General features: G+C 47.9%; 1 protein-coding gene across 3 annotated transcripts in view; it reads right to left on the bottom strand.

The window, feature by feature from the left end:
- Positions 1-274: 274 nt before the first annotated feature.
- ACTR3B (actin related protein 3B) overlaps positions 275-11,734 on the bottom strand; it is a 76,741-nt gene continuing 65,281 nt past the window's right edge. For all 3 annotated transcript variants that reach the window (XM_014588499.2, XM_006150244.3, XM_027772538.1), the window contains 3 exons: positions 2,739-2,864; positions 1,882-1,965; positions 275-1,185 (listed from right to left, as the gene is read on the bottom strand). In XM_014588499.2, the coding sequence (XP_014443985.1) occupies positions 1,090-1,185; positions 1,882-1,965; positions 2,739-2,864 (306 nt within the window). In that variant the 3' untranslated portion in view covers positions 275-1,089. The remainder of the gene's footprint in view (positions 1,186-1,881; positions 1,966-2,738; positions 2,865-11,734) is intronic.

Raw genomic sequence — 11,734 nt, 5'->3', positions numbered from 1 at the left:
ATATATATATAAATTTCTAGAAAGAGACCTTGGAAATCTTTAGGGACATCCCCCACTCCATCCCTAGCCCCAAACCCTCTCTAACCTAGGTGTCCCCACCACTCCTAGTGCCCCAGTGCAGAACACGCGGCCCCTATCATTCTGAGGAATTTCCCTCCACAAACTTCGTATTAATCCTCAAATCTTCTATTGACACAAAACAAATTACAATACTCTTTTAAAGAAGTAAGAGCACACAAGGGGACACCAAAAGAATCACACTGAAACGAGAAAATGTTTATAAAGATTCTAACAGCTTTTATTACAATGCTGCAAGGAGTATTTCATCCAACACTCACCAACAACACACCGTCATCTTCTATAAAACAGTTCCAGAAAGTTCCAACAGAAGAAACGGAAAGGTAGCATTATCCGCAGTAATTCTCATACAGCACCGCTCCGTGCCCACACCCACATCACTCCCATAAAGTGCGGTCGTTCTCTTGCAGACACGTGGCCAAAGTGTGCGGTTGTATTTTGTTCGCCTACGGACGTCGGACATGCCTCACGATTAAGAACTGCACTACAGCACTCCATGACACCGACATCTATTCGTGCTTAGAATCAGCCAGATGTACTAAATACCATAAAATACAAAATGATAGGAAATATAAACATCGATTTGTATTTCAAGTTTATAACATTTTATTTACAAAAATAGGCGGGAGGGAAGGGGCTGACACCCCACATTCTTTCCCAGGAAGGGAGCAGGGGAGCTACTCTGCACCGTTTTCTAGCGGGCTTTTCCCTAACCACGGAAAGTCGTATTTGAACTCCTCCAGAACTGCACCTGTCACCTAGAAGCTCGGGGGAGGGGGTAGACGGGGGCGGGAGGGCGACGGAGAAGGCGGAGAAGGCGTAGGCGGCCCCAGTCAGCAGGAGAGGGGATGGCTTTGACTGGACGACTGCGCAGGGCCTCATGCACTGGGCGGTGGAGCTGGCTGCTGGCGGCGACGCCAGCGTCGCTATGTACAGACTGCAGTCTTCTCTGGGTTCGAAGGACACTTGTTCCCCACACGCCGTGGTCGAGCGACGACCCCAAGGCAGACCCTAAGACATGACTCCGAAGACAGGGTTGTGGCGGCAAATGCTGGGGCCATACTCCTCGTAGTCCTTCTTGGTGTGACAGACCTGGAAGAACTCCGGCTGCCGGGGCGACAGCGGGAGGAGCACACGATGACTGCAGGGTGGAGGCACCGAGCCCTAACTAAGCAGGTGAGAGGCTCTCCTAACCCAGACCTCCCTCCCTCCAGACCACTGTGTAAGCCTGCCCTCCACGGTACTCAACTACCCGTGGGAGTTGAGTTCATTTTCAATTTTTTATTCTGCCTCTACAGGAGGGTGATAGAGAGAGGTTGTCTTTAAAAAAACATTTGTGGATAATGTGTATTATGAAAAAATCATGCATGGATTTCAAAAAAAATTTGCACCAAAACAAACTCATAATTTAATTCCATTTCCAAGTACTTTTAAAAGTCCCTTCACATTTATTTAGGACCAACCATGTCCTAATAACACATTACCCATTAACAAACTGGAAGGAAAAAATAACAGCCACTTGGAAAAGTCATTGGAGGTCATGATTAATCAAAGATATTTTTAGATCGTTTTTGGATTTCTTTTACATGTTATCTATAACCTCTAATTAGCAACGATACCAGTAAGTTAGCCATGCAATTTAAATGATAGTTAAAATGTCTTTATATCCTACAGAATTAAATGTGTGTGTGTTCGGAGCTACACAGTTAGAACATACACTACTTAACCTTGACAGACAGTATTTATGCAAACGCGCCAGAGGGTGCAGAAATGAAAACACGGAACAATCTGGAAGGGACTTACAGTCGAGGCCAGCATGGAGCCTCCGAACCACACGGCGTAGCGCTGCATATGGTGAGTGATCACCTGGACTTCCACGGGCTTAGGCTGGAAAGGAAAGGACTTCAGGTTTGACCCAAGCAGCACAAAGAAGAGCTCGATTACCTAGCAGCTGGCAAGACGACAGCTTCCTCCTGGGCTTCCGTCCTCCTCGGGGCCGGGGCCTTCCTGCCAGTGGAGCACCCAGAGCGGGCAGCTTCCGTGCGGACGCCCAGCTCCTGCTGCCAGGTGCCCCTGCCCCGTCAGCCTGGGGGTCAGAGGAGGAGCAGAGCAGGTACACAGACTGGAAGTAGCTCTTACAAGCCCAAAAGTAAAAAAATCCAAGCAACAAGGAATTATTTTTTGAGCAAACCAATCAGATGTTTCAGCAGTGCAGAGACAATCCATATAATACCAGCCACCCCCAAACACTAAAAGAAACTGCACTTTTCCAAGAGTGGACCCCACTGCAGTGGGCACCCCTCTTCCCACCTACCCTACCAGAGCCCAATCTTGGTAGAAGCCCAGATAAAATCAGCAGCTACTTAAGAATCCGTGGGAGGAATGTCCTGTAAGCCCCTGCTAATGAGAACACGTTGAAACGTCATTGAGGTGCCCGCCATGCACCAGCCCCACCTCCTCAGGACCCTGGTCCTCACGCTACACGCTTCATCTCTGACAGCACGAGACACTCTGGCAAGGGCGCCAGCGCTGCTGAGGCCGCCCGGCTGGGTGCCTCCATCCGCCCACGACCATGGGCTGGGAGTAAGTTCAGGCAGCCAAACCCAGCAGCCATGGAGGCAGAGTGGTCGCGGCGGGCGCTGGGCGGCTCCGTCTCCTACCTTTATTCGGCCGCCGCTGAGCTCCTCGCTAAGCCTTAATCGCGCATCCACCACTCTCTTTAAATCCCTCTGTAGCCGGCGTCCGAAATCCCTGAACATGGTTGAGCCTCCTGAGAGAACGACATTCTGGAAGACACAGAGGGCCTTGGATGTGGTCACAGCTGCAGTGCGCTCAGCCTGCCCACTGCCAGCGCCACACTGCCCCTTGGCGAGAGCCGACCTGGAGCACAGCTAAGGCTTCAGAGAGGCAGAGCGCCCCAGGGTCTCCCGCCAGGCAAGGAGGCATAGTTTTCAGTAACAATGTGACAGAAACTCCCTCACTCTACCCAAGGGGAGATGAAGCAGCACCTCCATGAGGATGGCGGAGCCAGAACCGCTGGGTGAACTCACCAACTCGCTGGGCCGAACGAGGGCCCTGCCCTGGGAGGCTCCACCTCACTGCTAGGTTGTACAAGCCCATGCATTTTAAATCACTAGACCTAGGTTCAAAGTCATCTTTATTAAACAAAATAGGAACCACTACAATCAACACATTTTGCCAGTGAGAAAAAAAATGGGTTTATTCCTTTAGGGTAAAAATCTGTGCTTTGCGATTTGATGAAGGCTTGGACAGCATCTTCTGCATCCAGATGGCTGTGGAAGTGTTTTCCCTGCAAAAAGCTGTCGAGATGCTTGAAGTGCCAGTCGGCCGGCGAGAGGGCGGTTGAATGTGGCCGATGAGGGACTTCGCAGCCCAGTTCCTCCAACTCCTGAAGCACTGGCGGTGCAGCGTGTGGGCGGCCGTTGCTGTGGAGGACAACAGGGCTGCTCCTGTTGACTGGCGCCGGTTGCAGGGTCGCGGTGCTCGGCGCATCTCACCAGCTTGCTGGGCATGCTTCTCAGGTGCAGGGGTTTCACCAGGACTCAGAAAGCTATAGGGTCAGACCCCCAGGGACCGTGACCTTTCACTGGTGCCGGTTTGGCGGTGGGAAGTGCTATGGAGTGTCTTCCCTGTCCAACCCCGAGCCGGTCCTCTGCGGCTGCCATAAAGAATCCACTCTTTGGCACAAGTCACAATCCGAAGGAAAAATGGCTCATTTTTGCATAGAATAAGAGAGAAATGACACCTCGAAATGAGCTTTTTTTCAATTTATTTATTAATTTTGTTTTAATTTGATCAGGGAAGGGCAGAATGAGAGAGAGAGAGAGCAAGAGAGAGAGAGAGGAGAAAGGAGAGAAAGAGAGAGAGAGAATTTATTTCCTGGGGAGAAGGTCATGCCATTATTCCTTCTCCTCCATTCTGCTCTTGGGATTATTGAACATGCAGAGCAATGGTTGTTAGTTTTCAGTCAGCCTATAAAGCACCCACTTATCAAGCTTTTTCACCTTTCCAATGTGCTTCACATGCCAATCATAAGATGGTCAACGCTGCGTTTTCGGCAACTTCTCATGCAGCTAGCTGCAAAAGGATCAGCGTGGATGACTGCTCTCAGATGGTCCTCGTCGACTTCCGATGACGGCCAGTACCTCCTCATCTTCAAGGCTCCCGGCTGCTTGGCACAACTTGAACCACCACACAGCCCATCCCTTAGCAGTTCCTGGGCCAAATGCGCTGGCGATGTTACAAGTTGTCTGCACTGCTTTATGACATGTTCAGAACTCAAATAAAATCACTGAGTTTGCTTTTCTCGTAGTATCATTTCCACAGTCTAAAATACATATAAAACAGCAAGTGATCGGTCATTCATAACAAAGGTGAGAAGTGCACATTAAAATGGTGTATAACCACATTTACTAAATCTAATATCGAATAGCGAATTTCAACAAGTGAAACTTTTGTACCAACCTAATAATCCTGAGGGAAAGCCTTCCCATCACTATGTGAACCTTTCAGGAAGGTGCGACAGGAGCTGACGTTACAGGTGACCTGAGGCCACTGGCCCCCCACGCCGCAGATCGCTGGGATCTACCTCCTAGGTGGCCATGGCAGGTCTGGAGGGGACCTGAACGCCAGTCGGAGTCTGAGAAAGATCGCAACTCATACTCCTTTTCAGGCTACAGGATATTATCATGGACAATGACAGTGAAATTACAAATATCCGGATTTAACTCTCTTACAGGAAGTACCATCAAGACAACTGTATTTAAAGGAAAATAAACTGACCCTTGGGAGAACCCAACAGCCCCACTCTGAGGCCTCCAGCAGCACCACGTGAGCCGCATCCTGCTCCTCCGGGCACAGAGCGGCCCCGGACACTTACAGGCAGGTGCCCTCTGGGTGGCTGTGTCTGCAGCAGATCCCTAACAGCCTACAGGCCAGCAAGGTCACAGCAACCAGGGTGGGACACTCATGCTGTCTCCAGCAGCGCAGGGTACACCTCCCGCTCACTGCAGCCCAGCACTGGCGGGAAGGGCCGTTCTCTCTCTCTCACGCTCAGTCCTAGGCCCGGGGACGCGGGAATGGACAGGTCAGATGGGGCAGAGAGAGCAGGGCCACAGAAGCCCCCAGTGACCACTCTCCTGCCTATGAACCCCTCTTTTTTTTTTTTTTAAACAAATACCATTTTATTATTTACAAAATGCATGGCGATCCTAAGAGTACATGTTACATGTTACAAATTACGAAAGGAAAAAAACACAGGGAAAAGTAGAGACAAATAACTTAAACAATGAGGTGCGCATTCGTATGGAGTCTATTTAAAATAACAATTCTTTCTTAAAGTTAGGCCAACCTAAGAGTAGGTACACCGCGACCCCCTTATTCCACTCAGAGCCTAGAGACACTGCCCCTCAATAACCCACCAACAGATTGTGATCATCTAAACCTACTGCTGGCTTCAAAGGACAGTCTGAGGTGAAGGCTTCCACCAGCCAGGCAGGGCCGCCCCGGGAGAACCACGGACAAGCAGAACCACGGACAAGTGGCCACTGTGGGCTTGCTACATTGCGCAAGCACTTTTTTTTTTTTTAACCACCTTCAAGAATTTCAAATTGAATGCATTTTTGTTTTTCATTTTTAAATTTATTTCTTCCATGAGCAAGAGCAGCAAACACAGAGAGAAGACAGAGACAGCACCCCACAGTGCTGAGGGTCTGAGGCCACAGTCCAGCCCCAGCCCACAGGCTCATGTACACCTGACTGCTCTAGGTAGCCTCTGGACTGAACCTGCAACCCAGCCCCCTGAATCTGGAGCTTCAAATGTGAAAAAATGTAAGAATGAAACTTTAAAACATACTGCTTGTCACTCTAAGTCTATATTTTAAAACATTAATATTTGAATCTTATGAAAGCATTAATTTCAGATTTTTTTCTTAAAAGGAATTTGTTTTCTACATTACAAAAGTAAAGTAAAAATCACTGTGTGTCTAAATCTTTACTTTCACTAATCGTTTGTAAGAATAGCCCCAAATGCCTAGAAAGGCAGCGGTGAGCCAGAGCACGGCCGACTACAGTCTCAGGGCTGGGTGTGGAAGGCAGCAGCCCTGTAGAGCCTGCAGCTGTCCCTCAGGTGGCCTGTCCTCCACCATGGACTCCCTAGTGGCTCCTTAGAAGGAGCAAGTCATTCCAGGAGAGTGTCCACCCCAAGGGAACTAGAAGGCATGGTTACAGCTCAGACTCGAGTGGGCTGACAGGCTTCTGTGTCTTGTCCCCCGGGAAACACTACCTCCTCTCTGTGAGATGTCACCGGAGCTCAAACGCCAGCTCAGCATAGACCAGGGCTCCACACGGCTTACACTCAGTCCAGGTCAACACAGTTAGTGTAGTCCTAAAGACAGCAAACCTTAAAACGAGGCAACACAACAAAACCTGAAGAAAATACTGGCATGACTATTGGCAAGGGTCGGGATCAAGAAGATTCTGAAAAAGTTAAAGAATTCAGAAAGTCATATCATGAACTCAGAAAAACAGCAAATGATAAGGGTGTGGATAGAGAGACCCAGCCAAGGTGGAACAGGCAGTGGAACATTGCTACGTGAGGCTGGAGTCACAGTGGAGGCCCAAGTTCGGATCCCGGGCCAGCCCTAGCAGGCCAGGCATGGTGGAACTGAGACGCTGGGGCGGATGACTGCAAATGCAAGACCCTGCAGGACCGCTGCTCTCTCCCATGTGCCTCTGCATCCCATGTGTGCTCACATGCCTGTGCATGCTCTTTCTCCCTCACTTGTGTGTGTGCATGCATTCTTTCTACCTACCTCACTCCCATAAAGGAGAGACAGTAAAACGCTAACTTAGGGGTGGTCTGCTTACAGTAAAATTAACTTCCACCAGATGTACTGTGTGCAAATGCGTATATAAACTTCACAGCAATGACAAGATGAAGAAAGCAGTCCTTAAACTGACTCAACTAAGATACTGAACTGGCAAGTCATGATAAGTGGACAAGGTGGCTCACATTAACACAGCAAGAGGGGCTGGGTCTTCCTGAACGCGGTAAGAGGACAAGATGCTTCCCACAGATCACGGCAAATAGAATAGATTTCATGGACTTCAGTGAGGGGACGGGACGGCGCCCACTGGCCGCAGTGAGGGGATGGGACAGCGCCCACTGGCCTCGGTGACAGGACGGGACGGTGCCCACTGGCCGTGGTGAGGGGACAGGATGGCACCCACTGGCCTCAGTGAGGGGACGGGATGGCGCCAACTGGTCTCGGTGACGGGACGCGACGGCGCCCACTGGCCTCGGTGACAGGATGGATGGCACCCACTGGCCTCGGTGAGGGGACGGGATGGCGCCCACTGGCCGCAGAGAGGGGACAGGACGGCACCCACTGGCCTCCGTGAGGGGACGGGACGGCACCCACTGTCCTCGGTGAGGGGACAGGACAGCGCCCACTGGCCTTGGTGACGGGACGGGATGGCGCCCACTGGCCTCGGTGAGGGGATGGGATGGCATCCACTGGCCTCGGTGAGGGGATGGGACAGCGCCCACTGGCCTCGGTGACAGGGCTGGGTGGCGCCCACTGGCCTCAGTGACAGGATGGATGGCACCCACTGGCCTCAGTGAGGGGACGGGATGGCATCCACTGGCCTCAGTGAGGGGATGGGATGGCGCCCACTAACCAGGTCAACTAAGCACTATCTTAGAGCCTACCTGTACTACTTTCCCTAAATCCTCCCAGATTTCTGTCCTAGAAACAGATCTGCTTCTAGGCTTTCTCTGATTTTGTGGCAGAAAATAGGTCAAATACGAAATAGGATTTAAAACACAGTAGCTTCACATTAAATCCTTGGCGTGCCATCTGACCTTCACAGCGATTCTACCTTCTTAACTGACACACACGAGGGTTCCTCTGCTTAGGGATCTATAACAACTTTAAGCCATTCATATCAATAAAACTATCTAAAAAATACTAGAAGAGATCAAATGTATCATCAGAAAACTTCGAATAGAACAGTTTAACCAACAGAACTGAGCATAATATTTCACAGAATTTGCAACACAAGACCTCATCCCCAAACAATGTTTCAAATGATACATGACATCTAGAAGGGACATTCATTTCTCAAGTGGATTTCCATTTAAATTTCAAACAAGTACAGCAACCTAGTTTTTGGGTTTTTTAAATCACTGTTAATGGCTATTTTGATAGATTTAAATTCTACTTCTTAGAAAAGACAAATATTCAGACCAGCAGTTGGCGTAATGGCTATGTCGCTGGACTCCCATGTAGTCAACTGCAGTTCAAGTCCTAGACCTGGAAGCTTAAACTCATGTCAGGCACGTGTGCGTGCATACCCAAGATCCCAAGAGGAGAATGAAGGAGAAGGGACTGCCGTGTGGCCGTCCCCCGTGGGGATTGATTTCTCACTTTCTGGCTGTCTCTGTCTTCCTGGTGAGTACACGTGTCCTATAGCAAAAACCTCTCAAAAAAAAAAAAAAAAAAAGACAGACAAATATTAAGCCAACAAGTTGATGTAATTGATTTTTTAAAATATTTTATTTGAAAATAAAAAGGTTTTTATTTAAAAACAATTTCAAGCTTAGCAAAAGTGATATGCCCTTTATTCAGATTTATCCACTGTCCACACTTCCACTGAAGTGTTTCTGCTTTATCACTGACATTCATTCAGTCTCTTCCCCTGAGATCCACACATTTTTCCAGAATTATCTGGTAGTAAATTATAAATATCATGGCCCTTCAGTGTGTATTTACTAAAAATATTTGTATGTACTCACTAAAAACACCCTCTCTTCTGTTACTACATGTGTCAACTTCATAAACTTATATATTAATACAAATGCTAACCTATTGTTCCTATTCCAGTTTTGTCCCTTGATCCATTAATATTCTTTATAGCAGCTTTTTCCTTCCCAGTCCAGGATCCAGAGTAAGGTCAGGTTGTGCAATTACTTGTCATGCTCTGTAATGGATTTTTTAATTAAAAAATAATTCACTAGGGTAAGAAAATAAATGTTCATTATGATACTTCAGAAGCACTGTAAGAGTGGGAGTTGCCTTCAAAGGCATAATATATAAGATTCACTTTTTCATTTATTCACACAGCCATAAAAACAGCACTATGTATATACGGTTAAATGACTCTTGAGAGAGTTGCCAAGGTACTTCAATAGAAGAAAGAATAGACTTTTTCAACAAATGATGCTGGAATCACTTTTATCTAACTTTTATCTGTGGTGGGGAGGGGGCATGGACATTTACTTACTCTCTCATTTTAAATATGCAAATTAACTTAAATTGGGCTGTAGATTTAAATATAAGGATTAAACTATAATTTCTTTAAAAAATGAAACTTCACAAATTGAAGATAGGCAAAAATTTCTTAGGACATAAAAAGCATGAATCATAAAAGAATAAAATTAATAAATTGGACTTCATAAAATAAACATTTATGTTCTTCAAAAAATACTTGTTTTTCCCTTTTCTCACTCCACCCATGGGTCCTGTGGGTGGGTTCTGTGGGCTCCATTCCCAAACACCCACAGACAACAATCACCACTATTTTTTTTTTTTTTTTTTTTTTTTTGAAGAGTTTTTTTTTCTTTTTTTTTTTTGCAATAGGGCATGTGCACTCGCCAGAGAGACAGAGATAGAAATTGAGAAACTGTGGGGATGGCCCAGCCACAATCCCTTCTCCATTCTCATCTCGAGATTTGGGCACTCAGGCACATGCACCTGGCATGAGTGTTTTTGTTTTTTTGTTGTTGTTTTTTAAGAATTATTTTATTTAACTTTATTTATTTACGTATTAAATTTGACCAGAGAGGGACAAAGTGAGAGAGAGAGAGAGATGGAAAGTGAGAAAGCAAGCCACCAGGTATGGGACTCGAACTGCAGTCAGCAGTTCAAGTGGGAGTCCAGTGCCCTTAACCACCACACCTCCCGCTGCCCTCCACTCCCCATATGAGTTTTAAGTTGCTGGGTTCAGGATTCAAGCCATGGTCGACTATGTGGGAGTCCAGCAAGGTAACCATTATGCCATCTGCTGGTCCCAAGACCAGTCACTTCTACCAACACATTTGCCCCCCGGGGCTCAGGCTACCCTTTCTTCCCAGCGTTACTGGAATAAGCCTGCTTCCTGGGCTCCCTGCTTCCACCTTTGTTCTCTTGATGCTGGTAACATCCACAGTCCCATCAGGTCATCTGGTGAAAGCCCTGCAGAGCCACAGCTCACCCAGAGCTGAGGCCAGCCCCTGGTGGCTGTGTGACCTGGTCCCCCGACTTCCCTGCCCCACTCAGCCCAACCCCCTACCTCCTTCCCTCCCTCCCTCCCTGCTGTTCTTAACATCAAGCATGGCTCTGCCGGGGCTGTGGCACTGCAGCTCCTCCTGCCTGGAAAACCCTTGCAGGTGTCTGCATGACTCACTTCCTGGACTCACGTCCTCGCTTCCTGGACTCATGTGCTCACTTCCTGGACTCATGGCCCTTTCAGGCTTCTGCTCCAAACCCATGATCTTGTGAGGCTTATTGATAACCCTGGAAGAAACTGTACCTCGGCCTTTATTTTCCACCCAGTTCACAGGTCCTAGCTTCCCCTTAGCACACCTCTATCACATGCTGCGTTTCACTTGCTCATTTCTGTCTGTCATGCTGGACCCCACGTCCTTCAGTTGTCGGATCCATGCCCACTGCAGTGCCGAGTGTGGCTCCTGGCCTGCAGCAGGCACCCAGGAACAGTGTCCAGAGGGTTGGAAGGGAGGACCGCGTCTGGGAGGGCAGACAGTGCCTACTGCCCCACAGCCAGTGGACACAGGCCAAGTGGATGTGCAGGGCAGACAAGGTGGCGGGCTAGGGTGGGCCTGGTGGGAGGCTGGCCGAGTGAGGGGCTTGGGCTTTAGGTTTGAGGACCGAGTCAGGTCAGGAGAGAAATATTTCAGAAAACAGTTCCAGGACGTATTTGTTGGACTGTTCAAATAAACACTGAGGCCAAAATCTCACTGTAAGAAGTCACGCTGGCCTGTGCTTTTCGTGAGTAGAACATAGCTGTAACACCGGTTTTCGTGCTTTGGAAACAGTATTGCTACGTAAAGGGGTTTGATCTCAAAATATTATTATTTGCAATACCTTTTTTCTGAAATACTTTCTTGGAACTATTTACTTACCCTGCCATGTAAGTAAAATTAAGGATGCAGGCTAAAATTGAGAATTAAGCTAAACATTCGTGTTGCTGAGGTACGGAATCATTCAAATAAGCACCGTTGCTGTCCTTTGAAACGAGATGGAAAGGATGTATTTATTGCTAATTCCACTTATCTTTTTGTTTGTTTTCCTGTACTCTTTAGACAGAAGTAGCAAATGAGGCCTATAAGCCAAGTTTGAACCATCAGTTGAAAAGTAATAAATTCAGGAGCTAATTTTAGTGCCCACAAAGATTAGTTAGGAAACCCGTCTTATTTTCATGCAAGCAAGTAAACTAAGGTTGGACAAGAAGCACTGAGACAGCAACCAGGCAAGGGAGGTTCTTGGCCTCCCTGTCTGGTCTCTTCACCTCCTCCCGGGCCATCTCCTGGTGTTTAATCTTCTCCTAAGAGCCTGGCTGAATATGTGTGGGAAGG

The sequence above is a fragment of the Tupaia chinensis genome, unplaced genomic scaffold, assembly GCF_000334495.1.
Source record: "Tupaia chinensis unplaced genomic scaffold, TupChi_1.0 Scaffold000280_1, whole genome shotgun sequence".
Taxonomy (NCBI): domain Eukaryota; kingdom Metazoa; phylum Chordata; class Mammalia; order Scandentia; family Tupaiidae; genus Tupaia; species Tupaia belangeri.
Note: the sequence above shows the minus strand (reverse complement) of the source record. Positions and strands in the feature narration are given on the sequence as shown.